Raw genomic sequence first — 27,482 nt, 5'->3', positions numbered from 1 at the left:
TGATGCCTAATAAATAAATATTAACTATTAACCAGGTCACAAAATATTTTGGTAGGTAACTTCTCACAGAATAAAGTTCTTTGCAAACAGTGAAAGCGATAAAGTTGGCAGTTTTAATATAAATAACAAAACATATTTTACATGAAAGAGCCATAGTCATGTTCTACCACTGTAGCCTTTATTTCCAAGGTGTGGAGGCAGGCTGTATTACGATGTGAAAGACAGCTCAGAATGACCACAGCGCCCTGCCCACTCTAGCCCATTCTTCCTCCTTACTTCTAAGCTACTGATTTTTAACCCTTAACTCCATCTTTAAGTTTTATTTACCACAGAAGATTATGTATCTATTTAACTACCCATCCTTTAAATGTTGCTTTTACAGAAGTGTCATGAAAAAATGATGGGGGGGAGAGCCATAAAGAGGTCAAAAACATATTACAAAAAATATTGAAAATGCAGGTTCTCTCACTCTCAATACAGTGTTGTAATGTTCATTCCATATTACCTTTATAAAGAATAAATGGATTGCTAATTGCAGATTAAGGTTATTTTTTATCTGAAACTTGGCAGTTATGTCCAGATGAATAAAAAGTTGTTCAAATGGAACTTTAGTGCATACGCACAGGTAAACATGCCCACTAATTAAGCAATACCACAGTATTTACTTTTAGGAGTTTATCCAACTAAGAAGTGCTCATGGAAAGGCTCCATTTGACAAAAGCAGCTTCTTCAATACCTCCTTAAATAGTGGACTGCCTGATTCTAGTTTTACTAGAGAAAGTGTTCTGCTGCTAATATAGTTTTGAAAACTACTCATGTTTCAAAACAAGAACAACAAACAAAAACAAACCACTAAATGCTAAAATAAAGCTTTCCTGAAGAAACATAGCTCTGAATTGAGATGAAGATGTGGAAAGAATGGTCATTTCCAAACACAACATGTTACTTCATTCTCAAGTTTATGGATGTATGTAATCTTCGCCTACTTGCTATTTTTATTATTTACTCTCAACTGAAAAGTAAAACCTGACAGGTGGTAGAAGAGCGAAAATAAATTTCACTGACAGTTTTTACAGAGACTGGCTTTTCTGATAAATATAGGATCACTTAAGTTTTGTGGATTCATGTTTAGGTTTTCTATTTTATTCCAATGGTCTGCAGCATGTCTACTTATGTGCCCGCACTGTACCTATTATTACTATTACTATTATATTATTATTATGGCTGCTGCTTTATAATGAATATATCTTGAAGTACAGTATTCCAAGCAAAGTATAGGGTACAATCCCTGCAGCATTATTCATTTTGTTCAAATCTGTATTGGCTATCTGGGGACTTCCCTGGTTCGACATAAATTTTAGGTTTGTTTTTCTTTCTTTTCTGTTTCTGTGGGCATTCATATTATCTTTCTGAGTGATTAGTTTATAAGGATTAAGCAACTGAACCACAGAACTATATTTAGACACAGCTTTACAGATAAATTAGATTTCAGTAAATGTATAGATTAGCCCACACCTACAGTTATGTTCAAGTTTTAGGTCAATTACTGAAGGAACCAAAATAGTTTGGCATACTATAGATCATGAGTCATGGTGAAGCCTTTAGTTTTACTTAAAATAGAAAGTGACTTATTTTTTATCATCTCAGGACCGAGATCAGACTGGGTTCTGAGACTGGTATGGAAGGACCCCTACGACCAAGTTCCTAAGGTTCCTTTCACAATGAGTGAAATTCTGTGAAGGGGTAACTTTTGCTATAACTAAAAGAATATCTCATTAAAATGCCAAGAGTGACAACTTTGCATTTTGAAAGGATAGAAAATATTGAATTTATGAAAACTTCCCATGAGAGTAAAGTGGCATACACACTGTATCTAATGGCCCAGTTAACACACGGAAACTAACGGCAAAATTTAAGTTTGAAATCTTCAGGACTCTCAAGCATTTTAGAGCAAGACACCCAACCTGTGTTAAAGAACGTCAGAAATAATATGAACAACAATGAAGACATGTAAAAGGAACCTCTGTTGATAGAAATAAACCCTTTCCTTTCTAGCTCAAGGCAAAATTACACTCGAAAGTAAATAGACTACAACCCTGAACAGCCACTGTGAGCACTGTAATGCTTTCAAGGGATGAAAGTTCAATGGGGTAGGAGAACAAACACAAGAACTTGTTCAATATACAATGGAAGACTGACAGAGGGGCCACTTTTCTCCTCAGCATTAGAACACTATGCCTTCCTCCCATCACAGGATCCAATCCCCATCTAAAGAAAGGGTACTGAAAATGAATACTTATTTTCTAAACAACTATTTTAGTAGATTAGAAATCCTCAGTTTTCTAAAGTTGCTAAATTCAATACTTTCCTTACTTTGGAAAGATTACATACAAAGAAAACAAAATTAAGTCCTGATAATCTGCTGAAAAAGAGATATTTAATAGTTTGTAAAGAAACATTAATATTTACTTTTGAGAAATATTACCTATCATTAACAAAGAAAAACTAGCATGTGTCCGTTGCTGACCCTGTGACACGGCTTTCTGTATTCAGATCCTACCAGAAAGAGAGTTGGAGTCTCAGAAGTGTGGTCAATCCTGGGAGCACAGGTGAGACCACCACTCGAGCTCACATTCCTGGCCCAAGAGGAACCCACCTGGAGCCCTCTGGGCACAGGAACCTTGGAGCAGTTTGGGACAGGATCCTTATGGTTTCCACCTGCACCCAGAGCTGACCCTAGGACACAGCTCTCTGAACCTAAGAAGTTGGTCTCCAGGAGTGCTGAGACACAGGCTTACAGGAGGGTCAAGCCACTGTCATAGACAGCAAGACCAGCTGACACCAGAGACAACCTGATGGTGAGAGTCAAGGGCAAGAACCTAAGCAACAGAAACCAAGGCCATGTAGTAACATCAGAACCCAGTTCCTCCAGCACAGCCAAGTCCTGGATACCCCAACAGAGAGGAAAAGCAAACTTTTGATTAAAAATTACAACTCATGATGATGTTAGAGGACTTTAAGGAGGACATAAATGACTCCCTTAAAGAAATACAGAAATGGGGTTGGGGATTTAGCTCAGTGGTAGAGCGCATGCCTAGCAAGCGCAAGGCCTGGGTTCGGTCCCCAGCTCTGAAAAAAAGAAAAAGAAAAAAAAAAAGAAATACAGAAAAACAAAGGTACACAGGTAGCCCTTAAAGAGGAAACAAATCCCTTAAAGAATTACAATAAAAAAAATAAAAGGGAAAAAAAAAAAACAAACCTACAACCAAACAGGTGAAGGAATTGAACAAAACCATTCAGGACCTAAAAATCGAAATAAAAACAAAGAAATTACAAAAAGAGACAACCCTGGAAATAGAAAAGCTAGGAAAGAGATCAGGAGTCACAGATGCGAGCATCACCAACAGAATACAAGAGATAGAAGAGAGAATCTCAGGAGCAGAAGATACAACAGAACACATTGACACAACCATAAAAGAAAATGCAAAACGAAAAGGTTCTAACCTAAAACATCCAGGAAATCTAGGACACAACGAGAAGATCAAATCTAAGGATAATAGGTATAGAAGAGAGTGAAGATTCACAAATTAAAGGGCAAGTAAATTATTTCAACAAAATCATAGAAGAAAATGTCCCTAACCTAAAGAAAGAGATGCCCATAAACATACAAGAAGTCTACAGAACTTCAAATAGATTGGACCAGAAAAGAAATTCCTCCCATCACCTAACAGTCAAAACACCAAATGTGCAAAACAAAGAAAGAATATTAAAAGCAGTAAGGGAAAAAGGTCAAGAAACTTATAAAGGCAGACCTATCAGAATCACACCAGACTTCTTCTCACCTGAGACTATGAAAGTGAGAAGATCCTGGGCAGATGTCATACAGACACAAAGAGAACACAAATGCCAGCCCAGGCTACTATATCCAGCCAAATTCACAAATAACATGGATGAAGAAACCAAGATATTCCATGACAAAACCAAATTACACAATATCTTTCCACAAATCCAGCCCTACAAAGGAAAATAGATGGAAAACTCCAACACAAGGAGGGAAACTCAACCTGGAAAGGCAAGAAAGTATTATAATTTCAACTAACCCAAAAGAAGAGAGCCACACAAATATAAGTCCAACTCTAACAACAAAAATAACAGGAAACAACAATCATTGGACTCTAATATCTCTCAACATGAATGGACTGAATTCCTCAATAAAAAGACATACATTAACAGACTGGATGCATAAAGAAGATTTAACATGAGGTTAGGGATTTAGCTCAGCGGTAGAGCGCTTGCCTAGGAAGCGCAAGGCCCTGGGTTCGGTCCCCAGCTCCGAAAAAAAGAACCAAAAAAAAGAAGATTTAACATTTTGCTGCATACAGGAAACATTACCTTAGTGACAAAGACAGACCCTACCTCAGAGTACAAGGCTAGAAAACAACTTTGCAAGCCAATGGTCCCAAGAAACAATCTGGAGTAGCCATTCTAATATTAAATAAAATCAACTTTTGAGCAAAACTTATCAGGAAGGAAGGATTCATGAAAGGGAAAATCTACCAAGATGAACTCTCAATCCTGAATATCTACGCTCCAAAAGCAAGGGCAGCACTTACATTCATAAAAGAAATCTTACTAAAGCTTAAATCACACATTGCACTTCACAAAATAATAGTGGGAGACTTCAACACCCCACTCTCATCAATGGACAGATCATGGAAACAGAAACTAAACAGAGACACAGAGAAACGAACAGAAGTTATGAACCAAATGGATTTAACAGATATCTATAGAATATTTCATCCTAAAACAAAAGAATATACCTTCTTCTCAGCACTGCATGGTACCTTCTCCAAAACTGACCATATAATTGGTCACAAAATAGGCCTCAACAGATACAGGAAGATAGAAATAATTCCATGCATCCTATCAGATCACCACATACTAAGACTAGTCTTGAATAACAACAATAATCACAGAAAGTCTACATATACATGTAAGTTGAACAATGCTCTACTCAATGACAACTTGGTCAAGGAAGAAATAAAGAAATTAAAGACCTTTTAGAATTTAATGAACATGAAGGCACAGCATACCCAAACTTACAGGGCACAATGAAAGCGGTAGTAAGAGGAAAACTCATAGCTCTGAGTGCCTCCAAAAAAAAAAGAAAAACAAAACAAAACAAAAACAAAACAAAAACAAAACAAAAAACCCAACCAACCAAACAAACAAACAAAAAAACAGGAGACAGTATACGTCAGCAGCCTGACAGAACACATAAATGCACTACAACAAAAAGAAGCAAATACACCCAGGAGGAGTAGACAGCATGAAATAATCAAACTCAGTGCTGAAATCAACTAAGTAGAAACAAGAGAACTATACAAAGAATCAACAAAACCAGGAGCTGGTTCTTTGAAAAAAAAAAATCAACAATATAGATAACCACTTTGCCAGACTAACTAGAGGACACAGAGAAAATCCAAATAAGCAAAATCAGAAATGAAAATCAAAATATAAATAGAAACTGAGGAAATTAAAATAATCATCAGATTGTACTACAAAAGCCGATACTCCACAAAACTGGAAAATCTGGATGAAATGTACAATTTTCTAGACAGATATCAGGTACCAAAGTTAAATCAGCATCAGATAAACCATTTAAACAGCCCCATAACTCCTAAAGAAACGGAAGCAGTCATTAAAAGTTTTTCACCCTCTTTCTCTTCCGGTCCCAGGCACTGCGGGAGCCGAGGCTTACCATGCACACATGGCCAAGTTCAAGGACCACACCACACACAACCACTCCCGCAAATGACACAGAAATGGCATCAAGAAACCCCAGTCACAAAGATATGAATCTCTAAGGGGGTAGACCCCAAGTTTCTGAGGAACATGAGCTTTGCCAAGAAGTACAAGAAAGGCCTGAAGAAGATGCAGGCCAACAATGCCAAGGCAGTGAGTGCGCGAGCAGAGGCCATCAAGGCCCTCGTGAAGCCTCAGGCCATCAAGCCCAAGATGCCAAAGGGCTCCAGCTGCAAACTCAGCTGTCTGGCTTTCATCGCTCACCCCAAGGTTGGGAAGAAGATTCGAAGCTACAAGGCCAAGGGTCGTAGGCTCTGCCAACCAAAGCCCAAGGTTCAAACCAAGGCAAAGGCCAAAGCTCCAGCCCAGGCTCCCAAGGGTGCCCAGGCCCCTGTAAAGGCCCCATAGAAAAGGATCCTGCCAGTGTGAAGACAGATGGACTGCTGTGACACACCTACCTATACACTATTGCAGATGACCAGTGTCCTATGCTGTTTTTACAAATAAACTTGAGACAAGATCTATAAAAAAACAAAACAAAACAAAACCTCAGGTTCAGATGGGTTTAGTGCAGAATTCTATCAGAACTTCATAGAAGACCTGATACCAATACTGTCCAAACTATTCAAACAAAATAGAAACAGAATGAATATTACCAAATTCTTTCTACGAAGCCACAATTATGCTTATACCGAAACCACATGAAGACCCAACAAAGAAAGAGAACTTCAGAGCAATTTCCCTTATGAATATTGACACAAAAAAGAGGTGGGGATTTAGCTCAGTGGTAGAGCGCTTGCCTAGCAAGCGCAAGGCCCTGGGTTCGGTCCTTAGCTCTGGTAAAAAAAAAAAAAAAAAGACAAAATAATAATAATACAATTAATTATTTAAAAAATACTCAATAAAATTCTCGCAAATTGAATCCAAGAACACATCAAAACAATCATCCGCCATGATCAAGTAGGCTTCACCCCAGGGATGTAGAGATAGTTCAATATATGGAAATCCATCAATGTAATCCACTGTATAAACAAACTCAAAGAAAAAAAAACATATGATCATCTCATTAGATGCTGAGAAACCATTTGACAAAATTCAACACCCCTTCTAGTTAAAAGTCTTGGAAAAATGACGACTTCAAGGCCTATACCTAAACATACTAAAACAACATATAGCAAAGCAGTAGTCAACATCAAACTAAATGGAGATAAACTTGAAGCAATTCCACTAAAACCAGGGAAGACAATGCTTCTCAACTCTCTCCCTACCATTCAATATAATACTTGTCCTAGCCAGAGCAATCAGACAACAAAAGAAGGTCAAAGGGTTACAAACTGGAAAGGAAGAAGTCAAAGTTATCACTATTTGCAGATGATATGATAGTATATACTTAAGTGACCCCAAAAATTCCAACAGAGAATCCCTAAACCTGCTAAACAACTTCAGCAAAGTGGCTGGGTATAAAATTAACTCAACTAAATGAGTAGCCTTCCTCTACTCAAAGGATAAACAGGCTGAGAAAGAAATTAGGGAAACAACACCCTTCACAATAGTCCCAAATAAAATAAAATAACTTGATGTGACTCTAACCAAGCAAGTGAAAGATCTGTATGACAAGAACTTCAAGTCTCTGAAGAAAGAAATTGAAGATCTCAGAAGAGGGAAAGCTCTCCCATGCTCATGGATTGGCAGGATTAATATAGTAAAAATGGCCATCTTGCCAAAAGCAATCTACAGATTCAATGCAACTCCTATCAAAATTCCAACTCACTTCTTCAAAGAGATAGAGCAATTTGCAAAATTCATTTGGAATAACAAAAAACAAAAAAAAACAAAACAAAACAAAAAAAACCAAGATAGCAAAAACTATCCTCAACAATAAAAGAACTTCTTGGGGAATCGCCATCCCTGACCGCAAGCTGTATTACAGAGCTAGAGTGATAAAAACTGTATGGTATTGGCACAGAGACAGGTACGTAGATCAATGGAATTGAATTAAAGACCCAGAAATGAACCCATACATCCAAGGTCACTTCATCTTTGACAAAGAAGCTAAAACCATGCAGCGGAAAAAAGATAGCTTTCTCAGCAAATGGGGCTGGTTCAAGTGGAGGTCAGCATGTAGAAGAATGCAAATCAACCCATGTACAAAGCCTTCTTTTCGCCCTGTACAAAGCCTAAGTCCAAGTGGATCAAGGACCTCCACATCAAACCAGATACACTCAAACTAATACAAGAAAACGTGGGGAAGAGCCTCTCACACATGGACACTGGGGAAAATTACCTCAACAAAACACCAATGGCTTATGTTCTAAGATCAAGAATCAACAAATGGGATCTCATAAAATTGCAAAATTTCTGTAAGGCAAAGGACACTGTCATTAGGACAAAACAGCAACCAACAGATGGGGAAAAGATCTTTACCAATCCTACATCTGATAGAGGACTAATATCCAATATATACAAAGAACTCAATAAGTTAAGACTCCAGAGAATCAAATAACCCTATCAAAATGAGGTACAGAGCTAAACAAAGAATTCTCAACTGAGGAATATCAAATGGCTGAGAAGTACTTAAAGAAATGTTCAACATCCTTAGTCATCAGGGAAATGTAAATCAAAACAATCCCGAGATTCTACCTCACACTAGTCAGAATGGCTAAGATCAAAAACTCAGGAGACAACAGATGCTGAAGATGTGGAGAAAGAGAAACACTCCTGCATTGTTTGTGGAATTGCAAGCTGGTACAACCACACTGGAAATCAGTCTGGAGGTTCCTCAGAAAATTGTACATAGCACTACCTGAGGATCCAGCTGTTATCACTCCTGGACATATCCCCAAATGATGCTCTAACATATAACAAGGATACATCCTCCATTATGTTCATAGCATCCTTATTATAATAGCCAGAACCTGGAACCAACGCAGATGTCCCTCAACAGAGGCATGAATACAGAAAATGTAGTACATTTGCACAAAGGAGTACTACTCAGCTATTAAAAACGATGAGTTCATGAAATTCTTAGGGAACTGGATGGAACTAGAAAATATCATCCTGAGTGAGGTAACCCAATCACAGAAAAACACACATGGTATGCACTCACTGATAAGTGGATATTAGCCCAAAATCTTGGATTACCCAAGATACAATTGACAGACCACATGAAGCTCAAGAAGAAGGAAGACCAAAGTATGATGCTTCAGTCCTTAAAAGGGGGAACAAAAATATTCATAGGAGGGAATATGGAGACAAAGTTTGGAGCAGAGACTGAAGAAATGGCCATTGAGAGCCTACCCCAACCTGGGATCAGCCCATATACATACAGTCAACAAACCCAGACGACATTGCTGACGCCAAGAAATGCATGCTGACAGGAGGCATACAGATCTCTCCTGAGAGGCTTTGCCAGCACATGACAAATACAGAGGTGGGTGCTGGCAGTCAACCACTGAATTGAGAATGGGGTCCCAACTGGAAGAGTTAAGAGTAAGGATTGAAGGAGCTGAAGGGGCTTACGACCCCATAAGAACAACAATACCAACCAACCAGAGCTCCCAGACACTAAACCACCATTCAAGAGGACACATGGACTGACCCATGGCTCCAGCTGCATATGTAACAGAGGATGGCCTTGTTGGGCACTAATGGGAGGCGAAGCCCTTGGTCCTGCCAAGGCTGGACCCCCCCAGTGTAGGGGAATGTCAGGGTGGGGAGGTGGGAAGGGGTGGATGGATGGGTGGGGGCACACCATCCTAAAAGTGGAAAGGGATGGGATGGAGGTTTATGGATGGGAAACCAGAAAAAGGGATAACATTTGAAATGTAAATAAATAAAAAATCCAATAAAAACCAAAGAAAAACTAAACATAGAGATCACAAATATTATTAAGATAGCTCCAATAAACAATTTAACTATGAAATATAAGCTTAATGGCTTAAAATTGAAAACAAAAGTAATTTTCCAAAACAAAGTATCTAAATAAAATGCCATTATGAATTTAAATATTCTAATATAAAATATGGAAGCTTAGGCAATTAGCAATTGCTTGTTATTACAGTGTTCAAATGTGCTTTTCTGATTATAAAATCAGTATTTCTGAAACACTTGCCCTGTGATTACAAAGAAGAATCCATGTGTGTGAACTATGTTGTTGAATCCAACAAGAACCCCACAGGAAGGGTTGGCATCTGGTCCCATAGCTTCCTCATTTCATACCTTACGTGATTACTCATCATACAATCTCCCACAGTAAAACAAAAAAAAGTTCTTAACACAAGGAAGAATTTTCATATAAGACAGGGGTATGCTTTTCACATTAGGAGATTAGAAGTATAATTAGAAATTAGATTTCTATAACTTTAGAAGACCAAGTAAAAATAAGTTATCTCACTAATTGACATACTATATCCTAAAAAAAAATCATATGGTCCCTTAAAAGTTGAAAGAATTCCAAAAATTTATGATTCCTCTCAAGATGGAGAAGCAAATGGTTTATTTAAGAATCATGAAATCCTAGCCTGAAGATAGAGAAAAATTTGGCACAAAACAAACAAGCGTATTAAAAAGATAAATCATTATTAGAAATTTACTTCTCCACAGATGTAGGTTACCTTGGTTATAAACCTTGAGGTACCAGTCCGCCAGGAAGGTTTGCTGGAACAGATTTTCCTACAGAGGGCTATCTATAGTTGGACATAAAATACTATTTTAAGCTTGCTGCTCATCCTATATACACTTCCTTTCTGCCAAATGCTTCTTGAAAGATGACAGAAGTTTTGAACATCTGACAGGCAGTCTGTAATACAGGTAAAGCAGCAACATGAAGCATTCTGGCAGGTGACTTGTGTGGTGCAAACAATCATATATCTAACACAAACCTTAAGAAAGTTCAATTGGTGTGTTCTTTCCAAATTAAGTAAAAATTGAAGTGTGGAAATACAGAAAGTCTCTGAGAAATGGGTATATATCACAATTTCTTAAGTTTAAAAACAAAGTTACAATGAACCATGTCATAACCTTCATTTACTTCCTAACAAAGAGACGTTAAGGAACAAATTGCCTGCTACATATTTCAAGTTTACAACATAGTTTATTCTATAACTTCCAAGCCATATGAACATAACCAGCAAGTAGTGACGGCTGATGGAACACAGAAGCACCAAAGACGTCAGGACACAAAATGAACAAAAGCATATAAGCAACTGGACCCTGGGCATGGGAGACAGCCATTTCTTCCCGGTATAAAAGTGCTTAAGTTTCCTAAGTAGACTTTCATTTAAGTCTGAGTGTAGAGGAATGTCTCTTTAAGGTTCTTACTCCTCTGGTGCTGTGATAGAGATCTATGAGCCATATAAGAAAGTATTTAGAGCACAGGTTTCCCAAAGCAATTTTAGACAAGCACAACCATGATAAACATCCTTCAGTCAAACTCCTAATGGATTCCTATACAAGAATGATAATCTATAACAAGCATGGAATCCTATTTTAATGCTACAGAAGATCACACTGACCACACCCTATTCTCCCTTATTAAAAGATAGAAGTCTTAGAAAAGGGAAAAACTTGTAATTAACATTTAAAATGGGTTTTAAATTTTACTAAATTTTTGCACTTAATATGTAGGCCATAAAATATGAGAGAAGGGTGAGGAGAAGAGGTTGAGCTGGCTGAAAGTCAGTCTGACATATCTACGCTCAGTATGTAAGTAGTATACATGGAAGTGCTGGCTTCCTGCTCTAAAGGGTCCTTTCATAATTCTTTTACATCAAGGCTACACATAAAATTTTGCCCTAAAGGTTTTAGTCAAATTCATTTTTTTACATGACCCACTTTACTAATAATCTGGCAATTCATGGAGGTAATATGTACAGTGCTAATACAGCTATTTCTATATAAGGCAAATCTTATAGTCACAGAGTATAGTTTACCCACCTGAAATGTAAATTTTGTGGATCAGTCTGCTCAATGAATCATTTCTATAGAAAGTATTATGCTCAGTAATATGACTGACATGAAGGTGAACAAGACAAAAAGAGCAGAGGTTTTCCCACACATGAAGGCTGTACTTGCAAATGTGTCACCTAAGGGATGAAAAGAACTGATATACACCAAGTGTATGTGTATATAAGTGATAAGTTTTATGCTTTACCAGGAAGCTGTCATCAAGCAGATAAAGGAACCCCTTATTTACATGAAGACACTTGGCCAGCCAGCTACATATGCCACCAGACTAATGGTAACATGCATCTGATAACAATACTCAACTACACTTCCCTAAGGACATTCACCAGACAGACTACATCTAAGTTCACTTCTAAGTCTGACAGACTTTTTCTGCCTTATCTTCTACTCCTTGTATATAATTCTTTCTTCATTTGTGTTCAACCTAGACTGTAGGCCACACTATACTTCCATGCATCTCAGTCTTCTGTCAGAATCATTTGTACTTGAGGAAATTCTAGAGACTAACAATAGGACTTAGATCAACTGGGCACTCACTGTCCCTTTCTTTTCCAGCTTCTGAGTCCTGACTTCTTTTCTTCTGTAGCATTCGCTGTGCACATCACAGGATCTGTCCACATATATGCATCAATACAGAATTTAGTTTTTATATTCCTTTCTCTCTAAACTGTAAATATTATAATATTTGGGAAATGAAATAAATGAATTAAAGCCTCATAGATTCTCAACTTCGAACAGGTTGTACATTTGAGAGGGGGAGTAAAAGGGTCAAAGATAATTATTATAAAGAGAAACATATAGTTTCATCATCAAATGTTTAGAGAAGCCAAAACATGAAGAGGTCATGAGTATCTCAGAAGGAACAGAAGATCTAGATTTTATACTGGGTTTGTTATCTTAGATAATTTGGTTGGTTCTGCTTAGCTCTGGTTCTTTAGAGGTTCAACTACTTACAAAGAGTCAGGGTATTCAGAAAATGCATCAGAAAAGACAAAATCATGGGGTGCCATTTTAATTAGTGAAGTCAATATTTTTGTTTGGAAAATGAGGTAGAATCACGCGTGAATGCTCTGGGTATTCCAAAAGGTGTAGACCTAGCCTCCGTCCTAGAAAATGTGGTTGAAACTCATATTAATGAATGAATAAGGGACTAAAGAGTAAAAAGTCAAACAGAAACAGGAATACAGGTCCTTAGAGAAAAGGTCATTATGGGGTACAATGCTCTGCCCATGAAGACATACCACTGATGTTAGGAGGCTAAGCAAGGGAAGAACATTGAAATTCTGGTGTTAGACTTTAGAATAAAAATGCCAGGAAGAACAGAGAGACATTAGAGATCTCAAATGTGAATGGAAGGCTAGATAGCTAGGCAATGGATCTCTACAGGGCTCCTTCCCAAGAGTGGGAGAAGACAAAGAGGGCTGAGGGTGTTGCTGGGATGTACTTTCTATTCTGTAGTAACAAGCCCTGCAGTCAGCTGTTTTCTATTAGCACAAGTGGAAAACCTGAGACACCCAAAGCTTTTCCTTTCCTGATACTCATTTCTTGTTTCAATCTTAGATGTGCTTGCTGTTAGGTAGACTGGTTATGTGAAAAGTAAATATGTATCAGATTCTCAGACTTAGGGCAGCAACCAAGTGCTACACAGGAGACTCTGAATAGAGGAAGTACAGATATTCTGACTGGCAGTTAATAGTTCTTATCTTCACTCTATAGGAGAGATGTCAACAGGAACATTTAGTGAGACAGAAAGTCATTCAAGGCTCTTTTTTTAGTAGATGCAATAGCTCACTCATGGTGAACAAACTTTCTTGAATTAAGAAGACCCAAATGGGATCTCATAAAACTGCAAAGCTTCTGTAAGGCAAAGGACACTGTGGTTAGGATAAAACGGCAACCAACAGATTGGGAAAAGATCTTTACCAATCCTACAACTGATAGAGGGCTCATATTCAAAATATACAAAGAACTCAAGAAGTTAACTGCAGGGAGACAAATAACCCTATTAAAAAGTGGGGTTCAGAGATAAACAAAGAATTCACAGCTGAGGAATATAGAATGGCTGAGAAATACCTAAAGAAATGTTCAACATCTTTAGTCATAAGGGAAATGCAAATCAAAACAACCCTGAGATTTCACCTCACACCGGTGAGAATGGCTAAGTTCAAAAACTCAGATGACAACAAATGCTGGTGAGGATTAGGAGAAAGAGGAACACTCCTCCATTGTTGGTGGGATTGCAGACTGGTACAACCTCTCTGGAAATCAGTCTGGAGGTTCCTCAGAAAATTGGACATTGAACTACCTGAGGACCCAGCTATACCTCTCTTGGGCATATACCCAAAAGATGCCCCAACATATAACAAAGACACGTGCTCCACTATGTTCATAGCAGCCTTGTTTATAATAGCCAGAAGCTGGAAAGAACCCAGATGCCCTTCAACAGAGGAATGGATACAGAAAATGTGGTACATCTACACAATGGAATACTACTCAGCTATCAAAACCAATGAGTTTATGAAATTCATAGGCAAATGGATGGAACTGGAAAATATCATCCTGAGTAAAGTAACCCAATCACAGAAAAACACACATGGTATGCACTCATTGATAAGTGGATATTATCCCAAATGTTCGACTTACCCTAGATGCATAGAACACATGAAACTCAAGAAATATGACCCAAATGCGAATGCTTCACTCCTTCTTTAAAAGGGGAACAAGAATACCCTTGGGAGGGAATAGGGAGCCAAAGTTTAGAATAGAGGCTGAAAAGAACGCCCATTCAGAGCCTGCCCCACATGTGGCCCATACATATACAGCCACCAAACTAGATAAGATGGATGAAGCAAAGAAGTGCAGGCTGACAGGAACCAGATGTAGATCTCTCCTGAGAGACACAGTCAGAATATGGCAAATACATAGGCAAATGCCAGCAGCAAACCACTGAACTGAGAATGGTACCCCTGTTGAAGGAATCAGAGAAAGGACTGAAAGAGCTTGAAGGGGCTTGAGACCCCATATGAACAACAATACCAACCAACCAGAGCTTCCAGGGACTAAGCCATTACCCAAAGACTATACATGGACTGACCCTGGGTTCCAACTGCATAGGTAGCAATGAATAGCCTAGTAAGAGCACCAGTGGAAGGGGAAGCCCTTGGTCCTGCCAAGGCTGGACCCCCAGTGAACAGGTTTCTTGGGAGGAGGGCGGTAATGGGGGAAGGTCTGGGAGGGGAACACCCATGTAGAAGGGGAAGGAGAAGGGTTAGGGGGATGTTGGCCTGGAAACTAGGAAAGGGAATAACATTTCAAATGTAAATAAATACCCAGTTTAATAAAGATCGAAAAAATTAAAAAAATAAATAAGTAAAACTAAAAATAAAAGATTAAAAAAAAGATTAAGAAAAAAAAAAAAGGCCCAATGGGAGATATCCCTCCCCCCTCCATGTCAAGTATGTATAGAAACTTCAATAACTTTTATTAGACACAAGGGGGACATAAACTAAAAACAAAATTTTAGAAGACACATAATTTAAATACTGAAACAAGGATGAACAGCCTAAGTTAATATGAAGTTAAAGTTTAAAAAAACTTTATAAAATGAATTAATACAAATAATTTTTTGGTTTTCAGAAAAGTTTATCTAGTTATTTTGTCAACACAAAATATATTACTAATTAGTAGCAACACTGTTTGACATTTTAGTGGTCAAGTACAAATACCTAACTGAGAAGCAGGAGAAAAAAGGAAAGACCTCTAATGAGTGGCAGGCTTGCTTCTTTGATTTAGATTTGTTATCCCATTTAACCAGTCAAACAGTTTCAATCACATAAAAATTATATATATGTGGGAACAAGGAGTTAATAACATCTTGAAGACCACTGGAAGAGCCAGGATTCTACTAAAGGTCAACTTTAGGCAGCATCCACACTTTCCTAATCCATCTTGTCACTTCTGTCTCTGAAAGAAATCTGTAAAGCTTAATGGACACTGATTGTCTATAGTATTCACAGAATGGATAGCGGGTACCTGACTCTCAGAAGTACAGGTGCTCCTTGACTCATGTCACATCTGATAAGGTAGGGGAAAAATACTCCCCTTCCCCCAAGTTTACCTACGCTGATGACTGTAACAGCTGGGCACTCCATGGACCAGCAGTTTAAACCGTGGTCTGCACAGACAACTGGGAGTCCAGCACCCAAGAGTGTACCTAGTTTAGTGATAGCTTCAGCCTGGGAAAGATCAAGTCAAGCTCAGTGTGGTGACTCACATGCAATTCAAGCATGGGAAAGCAGAGGCAGAGGCAGAATTATTATGCCCTAGAGCTAGCCTGAGCTATATAATGAATTCCATTTATACCAGGCTAACCAGAACTATATAGCAAGATCATGTCTCAAAAGACAAAAACCCCATAGCAAGTACATGAGTAAATATTTACATCTCAAGATTCAAAGCATGGCTGTGGCTTCTACCAAATACGCATCATTTTTCATCATCAATCATGCTAGAAAAAGTTTTAAGAGAAATCATTCTAATGTGGGGGATCATTTTTACAGATGACCCTTTCTGAAATAATCACTGGAAAGAAGATTGAAATCTAAACGTAAATAAAAATTCAACCCAAATAAATGCCTCAGAGCCAGTAGCTTTTGGCCTATGCTAGCAATTTCTCCAAAACAGAGGAAATCATCTCTTATCACCAACAGCAAGGATGCCAACTGTAGTATACATTTAGAGCTAAAAGTTTACCAAAACTAACTGGAATGGTTACAAAACAACTTTAAACAAAATGAAAGCAAAAGAAAACAAAAACATTTGACACAACAACAATGATGACTTATTTGCTTCCAAGCTGAATTTCCACTGTCTCATTAGCACACCTTCCAGAAAAACCTAGCGGGAAGCCCAGACAGCTGACCTATCACTCCCCCATATCCTTGTGCTATTCCACTTCTAAAAGGTACCTATTACATCAGACTCACAGGAACAGGGGAAGAGACTGTAGCTCAGTGGTTCTCAACCGTCCTAATGTTGTGACCCTGTAATACTGTCCCTCATCTTGTAGTGACCCCCCGACCATAAAATGATTTTCATTGCTACTTCATAACTTCATTTTTGCTTCTTTTATGAATCATAATATAAATAAATATCTCTGTTTTCTGATGATCTTAGGTGACCCCTGTGAAAGGGTCATTCAGCCCCCTCAAGGGGTTGCAACCTAGAGGTTGAGATCCACTGTGCTAACACTTCCTCTAAGATGCTCCTGGGGCTTACAATAGGCTTTACTTTGTATGTCCTCTCCAGGAGGGAAAATGCAATGTCTCAGAAGAATTCCAAGTTCTGCTTCAAGCCAAGGTTTTTATAGAACAACACTGTCTGGCTAAAAGGAGAATACTTGCTTGAAAGTAACCTTGACCAATCACAGTCATTAAAAGTAAGAGAATCATATCTACCTCAACCACAGCTATATTGTTTTAATTAGAAACCAAAAGAAGAAATGTGACTGAGATTATCATTTTACATTCATTTTACTATAAAAAAAAAATCAAACCTAATTTTGGCCTTCAAACTGTAGCACTGTTGTCACTCTGATGAAAAGACAGACAAAAAGAGAGAGAGAGAAAAGATGAGATCTTACATTTTTGTCTAAATTTAAGTTTTGATTGTTAAATTTCCTGTTTATCAGTTTTAACATTTAAATACTTTTAAAAATATGTCTGTTAACTGCTCAACTATTTAAAACAACCATCCATCCATCCATCCATCCATCCATCCATCCATCCATCCATCCTTCCCATCCCAATAAATACCCAATTCTGTGAGAAGCCTGTTTCCTCTGAATCAGACACCTCAGAGGTAATAGGATGCAGCTCTGAGAAGCTCCTATTCCTCAGAAGTTATTAACCATACATACACTAAGTAAGGTCAGAGTGGTTTCCGCAAAGCCTGACCATTTGGGACATAAAATAACTTAAGAAGCACAGAATTTACTACTGTTTTTCTGTGGCAATTTGTAGATTGTGGCAATCAATCTACATTGGATACTAAAACTGACTGTAAACATGTTTTCATTTTAGATAGAATAAGACATATACTGTGTAAGATCGGGCTAGACGGTATAACTGCTGGCACCAAATACATTTTTTCTTTCTAGCCAGATTAAAATTCATCAACTTTTATTTCTGATTTGTAGTAAAGTATGACTATCATGAATTAGTTCAAAATAAAAGGTGGGCTGACATCCTGCTAACCTTCCATTTTGTTTAGATGAGGGAATTATAGTTTCTTCTCCTTGTTCTTATAACTTGACATGTTATATACTCAATGCTAGGCCCTACGCTGACATCAAAAGCCTCCTTTAGAAATGCCTGAGTCTTCTGTCATATTAATTCCACAATCACTCAGATGACAGTAAATACTGCTGTTTCAGATAGGACTCAGGTCAGTGTACCCCAACTGCTTCTTAGGCCGCTTTCCACAGCTGGTAAGTACCGTGACTTTTTGGTGGTATTTACAATGACTGTATGAGCTACTAAAGCCAACTCCATGGAAATTTGCCTGATTATATGTGTTTATCTCTTTTTTTCTTCAAAAGTTGGAAGATAAAACAGCAGATAAAAACATATAAAGCCCTCAATCAAATGAATATATGATTTCTTATTTAGAATATTAAAATACCAGCAAGATCCATTTTAGTGGTATTCTGAAGCGAATTCTGTGCTACAGTATTAGGTACATAGGTTTTGGAAGAAATATATATAGGAGTCTGTGATGTAGTTCAATGATAAAGTCCTTGCCTAGCATGCATGAGACCCTGTGTTCAATTTCTAGTCCTAGGGATTGTGGTGGTCCATGTAATTAAAAAAGTTACTTAATTACTTCATTGAATTTTATTTTATAACAAAAATTGGCTTAGTGGGAGATTTTCTAAGGAGAGGGAAAATGCTCATCTTCCATACATAAAACGGTTAAGGGCAGATAGTCCATTTATTTATTTATTTATTTATTTATTTATTTATTTATTTATTTATTTAGTAATCTTTGTGATCAAAAGTAGATCAAACAGTTAAAATTATGTAATCACTTTGCAAAGATGTTTATGACATTCTAATATCACCTCCACAAGAAAAGAGGAGAAAAATCTATTCTACCTTATTAATTGGTAGTTTAACAAAAGGAACTCAAGTTCAATAAAGTATGTTGGCCGACTAGCTAGAAATGGGAGTCAGGAAATCTAACAGAGTCAGCTTCTTCTGGTCCAGTGATCCTCCCACTGTGCTATATGGTATACTAGTTTGACAAAATCATTAGATCTAGGTAATAAAACAATAAGAGTCAACAGAGGTCAAGTAAAGTGTAATGTGATTTAGTAATTGTTTATTTGAAGATTTGTTGGTTCACAGAAAATTAACACAGGTGTTAGCAAGAGGCATCTTTTGCTTAATCTTTGCTTAACAACCATGAACCACACTGCTTCCCTTCCACTCCAATTTTTCTTTATGGGATGTGTGGGAGGTATGGGGTGTGGGTGTGTGCTTGGGGGTTGAACCCAGGCCCTTTGCATGCTAAGCATGTGTTCTACCTCTGAGATACATCTGCATTTGGGGGAATTATCTTACCTCTGCTCCTGAGTAGGTGTCAGTTTGGAGGACCAGTTCATCCAGGTCAACCTCGTTACTGATTGGCATTGAGTGGAACTGCAAGTTCAGTATTTCCCTTCTTGTTGCTGCATCCGGTAAGGGCACATAAATGATCCTGTCAATTCTTCCAGGCCTCATCAGAGCCTACAGAGAAGGAACAGCAAAGCTTAGCTATGCTCAGGACTGACACTCCATATCAAAGGCAGTCAGGAAAAGAGATCACCTACTTTTTCAGAAATATCCACAAAACTATTATCCTCAATTAACAAATAATGCAAGTCCTAGATGCCCCATAATATATTTCAGAATATACACAGTGTCTAATTGATTTCTGAAGATAGGAAAACAATAGTTCCAGGAAACTTTCTGAACAACTGTCATTATAGAAATGACTTGTACTTACTATATGAAAAAAAAAGTTTTAAAAAGCTTCCTTCAATTAAGTCATAAAATACAGAATAAGCTAATTGCTGTTTAGAGAGCCCTAAAAATAGCACAGCTATGGCAAAGGAACAGACCTAGAGATAAATTTAGTCAATTGAATGTTTTCAGCATTTTACTGAAAGCTAATGCCTCTGCTACGTCAGACCCAATGAACTTACTCAGAAAATTTACTGAGTATGTGTTACTCACAAGATAGCTTTGGTATTGAGAAAAAGAACAAATGTGTCAAACATACATCCATATGGCATCTCAACAAAGGTACTGAAGTAGATGTGTATCTTTAGAGAGAATGGAGTAGCATTTAGATGGGCCAATCGGAAAAGCCTTGCACAAACACTCAAAGAAGCTAGACACATGAAGAGATGTTGGAAGAAGATTCAAGGTAAAGAGAAGATCAAATACAAAGAAAAACAAGTGACACATAGCAGGAGAGAAAGAAACCCAAAGAGACTGAGGCATAGTGAATAATGAAAACAAGAGGTAAGAAGTGAGGTCAGGAAGACACATTGTAGAAAATATTCTACTGTTAATGCTGGAAAGTTGAAAACTGAAATGATAAAATTTACATTAAAAGATCACTTTTGTGGAATAAACAATATCAAAAAAAAATCTGAAGAACTAAGGGCCCCAAATTTTCTTCAACTAGACAAGCAAAACACAAATTCATAGTAAAGAAGCTCCAATAGGATAAAAAGAAGGTTTCAGTCCAACTGCTAACATCTCCAATTCAAGAGTATCTTAAACACAGGAAACACAAGGGACACTGGAATCAATAATCATTGGAACACTGTCCAAGAATGGAGTTGTGGGAGGAAAATTCTGAGTGCTTGTGAGAAAACACCAGGAAACAACTTGTGAATTCAGTTTCTTCAAAGCACAGAACTGTTCTTGGAATACGTTTTCATTCTCTTCCTAGGTGTAGTACATAGGTGTGAGTTTACTTCCATTATTATTCATATGCTTCTCTGGAAAACATGTTTTTGTCATCTGTAGCTTGTCTTCTTGATTATATAGTTTACTTGGAGGACTCTTCATACTTCTCAGAGTATAAATTGTCTGATGTTCTGAATAAAGTTGGCTATGCATGAGACTTAAACCATTCTCCTATTTTAGGTCTCATTCTCCTAGGTTCACGCTGCCAACTAGAGTGGGTAAACAACTAAAGACTCCCCAACCTAACACTCAGGCACTTTATCAGGGGAATAATCTTTTCCAAGTGCTGAAACAAAATTGTTACCCAGAACCCTATTCATAACAAAATAACCTTTGATAATGAAGGATAAACTATTTTCAGATAAAGGAACACCAACAATAAGGTTTCGGGAGATATATGTCACAAAAATGGTCAAGAAGCTTTACAGATTGAAGGCAAATGATACAAGGCAGAAGACAAAATCTTCCACAAGAAATGAAAAGCACTGGAAATGAAATACTTCAAAAACCATGATGCTTTTCCCTTACAAAAACACTAAAAATGTTATTCTTACAGTTGGTATAATCAGAAAGGGCAGTTTTAGAGCTGGTCTTGTGATAAATGCCCACAATGGCAGCATTCAGAGGCCAAAGCAGCATATGGAAGTTCAAGGCCCATCTAGAATACAGGAGACGTTTAAAACTAGCCAGGGTAACTTTGTAAACCCCATGTTAAGTGAAATGAGAGCTAGCTTCAATGGCCACAACCAAACCAAACCAAGGCAAACAAACAAACAAACAAACAAACAAACAAACACTAAAATTATACAACCATTTCAGAACATAGAAAGGAAAACTCATTAAATTGTTTTATAATGTTAGGCTATTAACTTGAAACTTGGCAAAGATTATTATAAAGAACGAAAATTACAGAATGGCTTTTATAAACACAGACCACCAAATCTTCAAAATACTGGCAAATAGAATCTGTTACAAAATGGGTAAATAATCAAAACCAAGTAAGAGTTATCCGTGGAACCAAAGGTTGGGTTGGTATTTGAAATTTAATCAGAATACTTCATTGTACTGATTAAAAAAGAAAAAAAAAACTATGATCATTTTGATACATGCAGAAAAAAAAGCACTTGGCAATCAAATCAAGATCTACTCATGACACTAAACTCTCAGCAAACTGAGAATAGAAGGGATCTTCTTCAATATGAAAAAAGGTATTTACTTACTGAGTACCTGCAGCTAGAGACATATTTAACATTGAAATACCGAATACTACGTACCATCTCTTGTACTAAAGATTCTAATAGAGCAGTAAGGAAGAAAGAGGGTATATAGAACATGTAAAGTAAAAAGGTAAGCTAAAAGAACAACAACTCAGAAACATGTTTATATGCAAATTCTAAAATAGATAAATAAATAAATCCTAAAAAAGAGTTATACCAAGCCTACACAGTATAAGTTTAGTATTTTAAAAAATTGGTTGCTACTATAAAATCAACAGTAAAAACTCTCTTACTTGAAATATATCATAAAATTCAAACACAACCTGGAAATACGAATAAAAGAATTCTTCATAGAAAAACACAGAATACTCTTGAAATTAAAGACCTAAATAGGTAAGGCATGATTGTAAATTAGATAATTCAACATTACTAAGATAATTATTCCAAAATTTATCTATAGATTGCATACAATTCAATATGATCTTTTAAATAAGAAAGTAGAAAGGTAATTGAGGTTTATACATAAATTGAGGGGACACAGGATACTGAAAGCAACTATGCCCTTCCAGTACTAGGTATTCCATTTAGGGTCATGTACACTAAGTGTTCCACCACAGAATTATATTCTGTGTTTCAAAATAATACTTGGGAGAATTTATTTGCTAAAGAAACAAGAGAGTGTGAGAGAATGAGGCTACAATTGTAGAGAATAGAATGGTAGAAGACCCCATGTTGATTCTGAAAACAAATAATGAAGGAACTCCTTTATGAAAGGATGCTGCCTCAGTCTTGCCATGGTTTAAAAAAAAAAAAAATCCTGGTGACAGGAGCTTGAGCCAGTTGTCATGTTATGGCTCTAGTCAGGAAGCAGTGTAGAGAGAATCTCTTGTGCAACATATGGCACATCCCTTGTCAATAAAATGCTGTTGGCTTGGTAGCTTAGGCAGAAAATAGTAGGTGGAAGTTACTGTACAGAGAGGGTTTCTGGGATAATCAGGTACGGGAGCTTTGACTTGAACTCTGAGGAAGACTGTCACATGAAACTAAAGGAGCGGGGAGTCATGTGGCATGACTTGAACAGTTTAAGCAGGATAACTGCTGAGCTATTGGCCAAGGTATTTAGTCATAGATAAGAAGTCTCATTGTTATTTTGGGGAACTTGGGTGCAGGTAGAAAAGCCTGCAGTTACAAACAGAGATGGAATGCTAAGGTCTCTTTCATTTTTTTCTTTGTATGGTATTTAAGGTGGGTCTTCCCTTCTGAATTAACCAAATCTAAAAAATCTCGCATCGGCATGCCTAGAGGAGTTTCTTCTGAGCAACTCTAGATTCTTCCTATTGAGTTAACAACCAATATTAACCACCCAAACCATATACTATGTAATTAATTTATATGAAATCTCAAGTAACAAAGGAACCAAAGCAGTGTTGATAGTACCTCACAGAAGGAGATGGACTGTTGGTGGCTAAAGCAATTTTTCTAGTGAACCCAACTTGGTTAGAGGTGATTTTACAAGTTTACACATAAATTGAACTATATACAATAACCGATCTAGTGTATTCTATGTACCATATAAGAAAACGTAACTAAAGCAAAATTTAAAGGCACAGGAACTGTTAAATTTGCTAGAGGTTCAGTATTTACGAATTAAAGAACTTAATGGCAATAGAGATTTTTTTCTCTCTTTGGAAAGACTATTTTCTCTGACTAATCAGTTTGGAAATTTACACAAGAATCACATAAGAGGTAATAACTCTAACTTCTAAGCTGTCACAAAGCAATCACTATGAATTTGCTATAAATGCAAATGACATCTATTACAACTGTTTCAATTCCACAGCAAGCACTTCTTGATTTTCAATTAACCCATAATGCTAATGCTTAGTCTGCTAGCATATATCCGTCAGTGCCTTCCTGTCTCCTGCTAGTGTTAATCAACAGTCAGTCTAGTTAGCACTAAAAGGAGTAAGGGGCTCTAGTTATAAATGTTTGCAAAGTATTGGGTAGAAAAACCTTAAAGGTTCATGCTTCCTTTAAAAAAGTTTTATTTTTAACTGTATGTATGTGTGTGTGTGTGTGTGTGTGTGTGTGTGTGTGTGTGTGTGTGTGTGTGTGTGTGTGTGTATATATATATGTATGCATGTGTGTGTGTGTCTGTCTGTCTGCCTGTCTGCCTGCATACAAGTGGGTATGAACTTGTGTGTGCAGTTGCCCAAGGAGGTCAGAAGAGGGAGTCAGATGCCTTGGAGCTGGAGTTACAAGTGAAAATTTAAGAAAGCAAAGCAAAGCAGAGCAAAACAAAGCAGGTCTTTCCTCGATGCCCAACACTGACTTGTACTGGACCCTGTTTAGTTGTTGGGAAAACAGGTGTAAATAGGATGTTTTGGTTTTTTTTTTTTTAAAAACAACCCTTTTCTTAAAAACTAATAAATTCCTTGGAAGTTTAAAATTTTCCTTTCTAACGCTTAAGGGAACAACAGAACAAAGAACACAGAGCATAAACATTGCTTAGGTGCTGGATTGCCTACCATGCACCTGGGCTGTGTTCAGTTAAAGCTGCTCCAGGACAGTGTAGGCTGAGTGCATGTCAAATCATCTGGGCCTGTAGCCAGAGAGGCCTTTTGGGTCTGATCTTGTCAGTGAAAGTCATACTTTACAAAGAGCAGGAAGAGTCTTTTTTCCTGTAGAACTCTGAATGAATTAACACACTTTCTAAATTCTTTTCTTTAAGTACTGTTCTGGGATATGAGAGTACATATATCCAGAGTGATGAGTGCTCTATGAAATCAGCATGGCCAGGCCTTTTCTAATATTGAACCCTTCCAGCTTAAAGCCTCCTTGGATACTGTAGCATCTTCATCCGAACAGTACTAAAAGACAATCACAGGGGAAGCTGCTTTCCCCCCACTTTGCATGTACATGTGTGCATGCATAGTTTTACAGACCATATCTGTATGTGGATGTAAATGGAAGCCCAGATCACTATCAGGAAGGAATCAACTTGATTGCTCTGGCATCTTAATCATTGAAGAAGGGCTTTTCACTCAAACCCAGAGCTTGCTGATAGGGCTTGTCTTGCTAGCCAGCTTTCTCTGGGGACTTCATGTTTCTACCCTTACTGATGGAGCAAGAGGAGGGCCATCGCAACAACTCAGTATTTACATGAGTTTCTGGGGATCAGAAAAAGGCAAGCTTGCTTTAACTGCTAAGCTATCTATCTCCGTGACCCTAACTGTATTTTCTGAGAACTCATTCAAGTTCTTGGGCAAGTCTGCACATCTCTAACACCCTTAGTGTCTTTATGTATGAGAATAAAAGGACTCTAATCAGAGGGAATGGTATGCATCCACACGAATCCTCAAATACTCAGATATGCATGTATGCAAAGTTTTAACTTTTATAAACAGTTTAAAAAAATCACTGAATTTTGCTTCTGTGTCCAAATAAGGAGTTACAGGAGTTACAGCATCACAACATGACTCTGTGTGTGTGTGTGTGTGTGTGTGTGTGTGTGTGTGTGTGTGTGTGTGTGTGTGTGTGGTGTGTGTATGCATGTATGATTGGAGGTATGTTTTTTGTAGTACTGGGATGGACCCCAGGGACTTGTGCATATTAAGCAAGTGTTTTCTACTAGAGTCAAACTTTAAAAGACCCCATTTCTAAGGGTCTACATGGCATCCTTCTAGCATACCCACCTAAGCAAACATGTTCTTGATAAGACCAAACTTTCTTTCTTCATGATCTGTACATAAAGAATTCAAAACATTCCAAGTTTCTTGTGACACCCAATGGCAGTTACAAGTTCCATTTCTGTTCCATAAGTTCTAAAATTTAACAATTGGACTTTATCTGTAATCCCAGTATTCAGGAGACTGAGTCAGGAAGACTGCTGTGAATTTATGTTAGCCAGGGCTACATATGGAGACCTTGTCTTGAAAAAACAAACCAAAGAAGGAATAGAATCAGAACTCGCTGGCTTGGGTCACTGAATGTGAAGGTCATGTGAGAACAGTATGTACACTCCTCCAGGGCTGAACAGACAGGCCTTCCCCCCTCAATCAAAAGAGACCAATGAGGTGCCCACAATTCATGGAGAAAACCTCCAGAACAGGTTAGCGAGTAACAGGTCTGGTTTGTTTCAAAGAAACCTTGGCTTTATCCTACCCACTTCTCTTTCCCCTAATTCTAGGATAGTAGTACATGGGGTTAACACTACTCCCAAGTCTCCACTAACATCACGGCTACTTGCGTCTGTATCATTTGTGTGTTTAATTATGGTCTTTCCAACAGACTGCAGACTGAAAGGAATGGCAGAAACCACATTCACTCATCTGTTCAACCATGGCATTCATGAACCACTTAATAAATATTCACTCAGTTGAGCAAGCTTTGCCAGATACTTTTCTGCCTGCAGTCTTGCCCCTCCCCAACTCCTTCCTCCCCCCCCCCGCTATCTATCTATTTATCTCTCTATCTATCTATATATATATATTTTTTTCCATGTAAGTACCAAATTTACAAATTCACCACAGGGCTTTCTGCCTCCCTGTCCTCACACATATGCTTCTCAACTCAGGATAACTTTCTCTTCCACCCACATGTCATGCAAACACAATCTCTTTTTGGAGCTCAATTTCAAGCATCCTCCTTTGTAAAAAAAAAAAAAAAATCTTTGAATTTTGTGAGTATATAACTGGATCTTAAACTTATTCTTTGGTGTACTATGTTAAAAGCAAGAACAAAAGATCCACCTAACTGAATTAACATTCTAGTTGAATCATTTAACAGTCATATGTTCAGAAAAATAATTTAAAACTCTAAACCTCTTTATAATTAACTTACAACCCTTAGATTAGAAATTCTCAAGAGCCTATATTCTATCTTTAGTGTGTGTGTGTATGTATACACTCTCATGAATTTTTTTGAAGATGGGTATATTTGAAAATAATAGAATAGAAAATATAATCTATGAGAGAAGGATGTTTCTTATTTTTTATAACTCAAGGAACTGTCCATTATAATTTTGCCTTGCTAAAAGTCAAAAATTAGACAGCTCAGCAGGAAAAAATGCTTTTTGCAAAAGAGGAATGGAGGATCCCCTAGTCCTGAACAGTGGAAGAAGAGAACTGACTCTTGTAAGTTGTTCTCTGTATGTGTACGCCCACATTTACACACTTACACACAATTACTTATCTTTTGCTGTGATATATTACCATGATCAAAGCAACTTACAAAAGAAAGTACATTTAATCGAGGCTTACGGTTTTCATCTTGGCAGTGGGCATGGTACTGGAATGGTATAGATATGGATACAAGAGCTCACATCCTGAGACACAACCACATGGCTGAGACACTGGGAATGGCTGGAGTTCTTCTGAAACCTCAAAGTCCACCCTCAGTGACATACAGTTCTCCAAGAAGACCATCCCTACTAACCTTTCACAAATAGTTCTACCAACTGGTGAACACATATTCA

At 37.6% G+C, this 27,482-nt stretch overlaps 1 protein-coding gene across 3 annotated transcripts in view; it reads right to left on the bottom strand.

Moving 5' to 3' along the window:
* Window positions 1–27,482, bottom strand: part of Afg2a (AFG2 AAA ATPase homolog A) — a 191,190-nt gene that overhangs the window by 44,041 nt on the left and 119,667 nt on the right. For 2 of the 3 annotated variants that reach the window (XM_008760933.4, NM_001415082.1), the window contains exon 15: window positions 19,392–19,556. In XM_008760933.4, coding sequence (XP_008759155.1) covers window positions 19,392–19,556 — 165 coding nt within the window. Of the gene's footprint in view, window positions 1–17,323; window positions 17,361–19,391; window positions 19,557–27,482 lie in introns of all 3 variants that reach the window. The other variant, XM_008760934.3, reaches the window with a different exon arrangement.

Source organism: Rattus norvegicus, chromosome 2, assembly GCF_036323735.1.
Source record: "Rattus norvegicus strain BN/NHsdMcwi chromosome 2, GRCr8, whole genome shotgun sequence".
NCBI classification, from domain to species: domain Eukaryota; kingdom Metazoa; phylum Chordata; class Mammalia; order Rodentia; family Muridae; genus Rattus; species Rattus norvegicus.
This window is presented reverse-complemented; position numbering and strand designations above follow the sequence as displayed.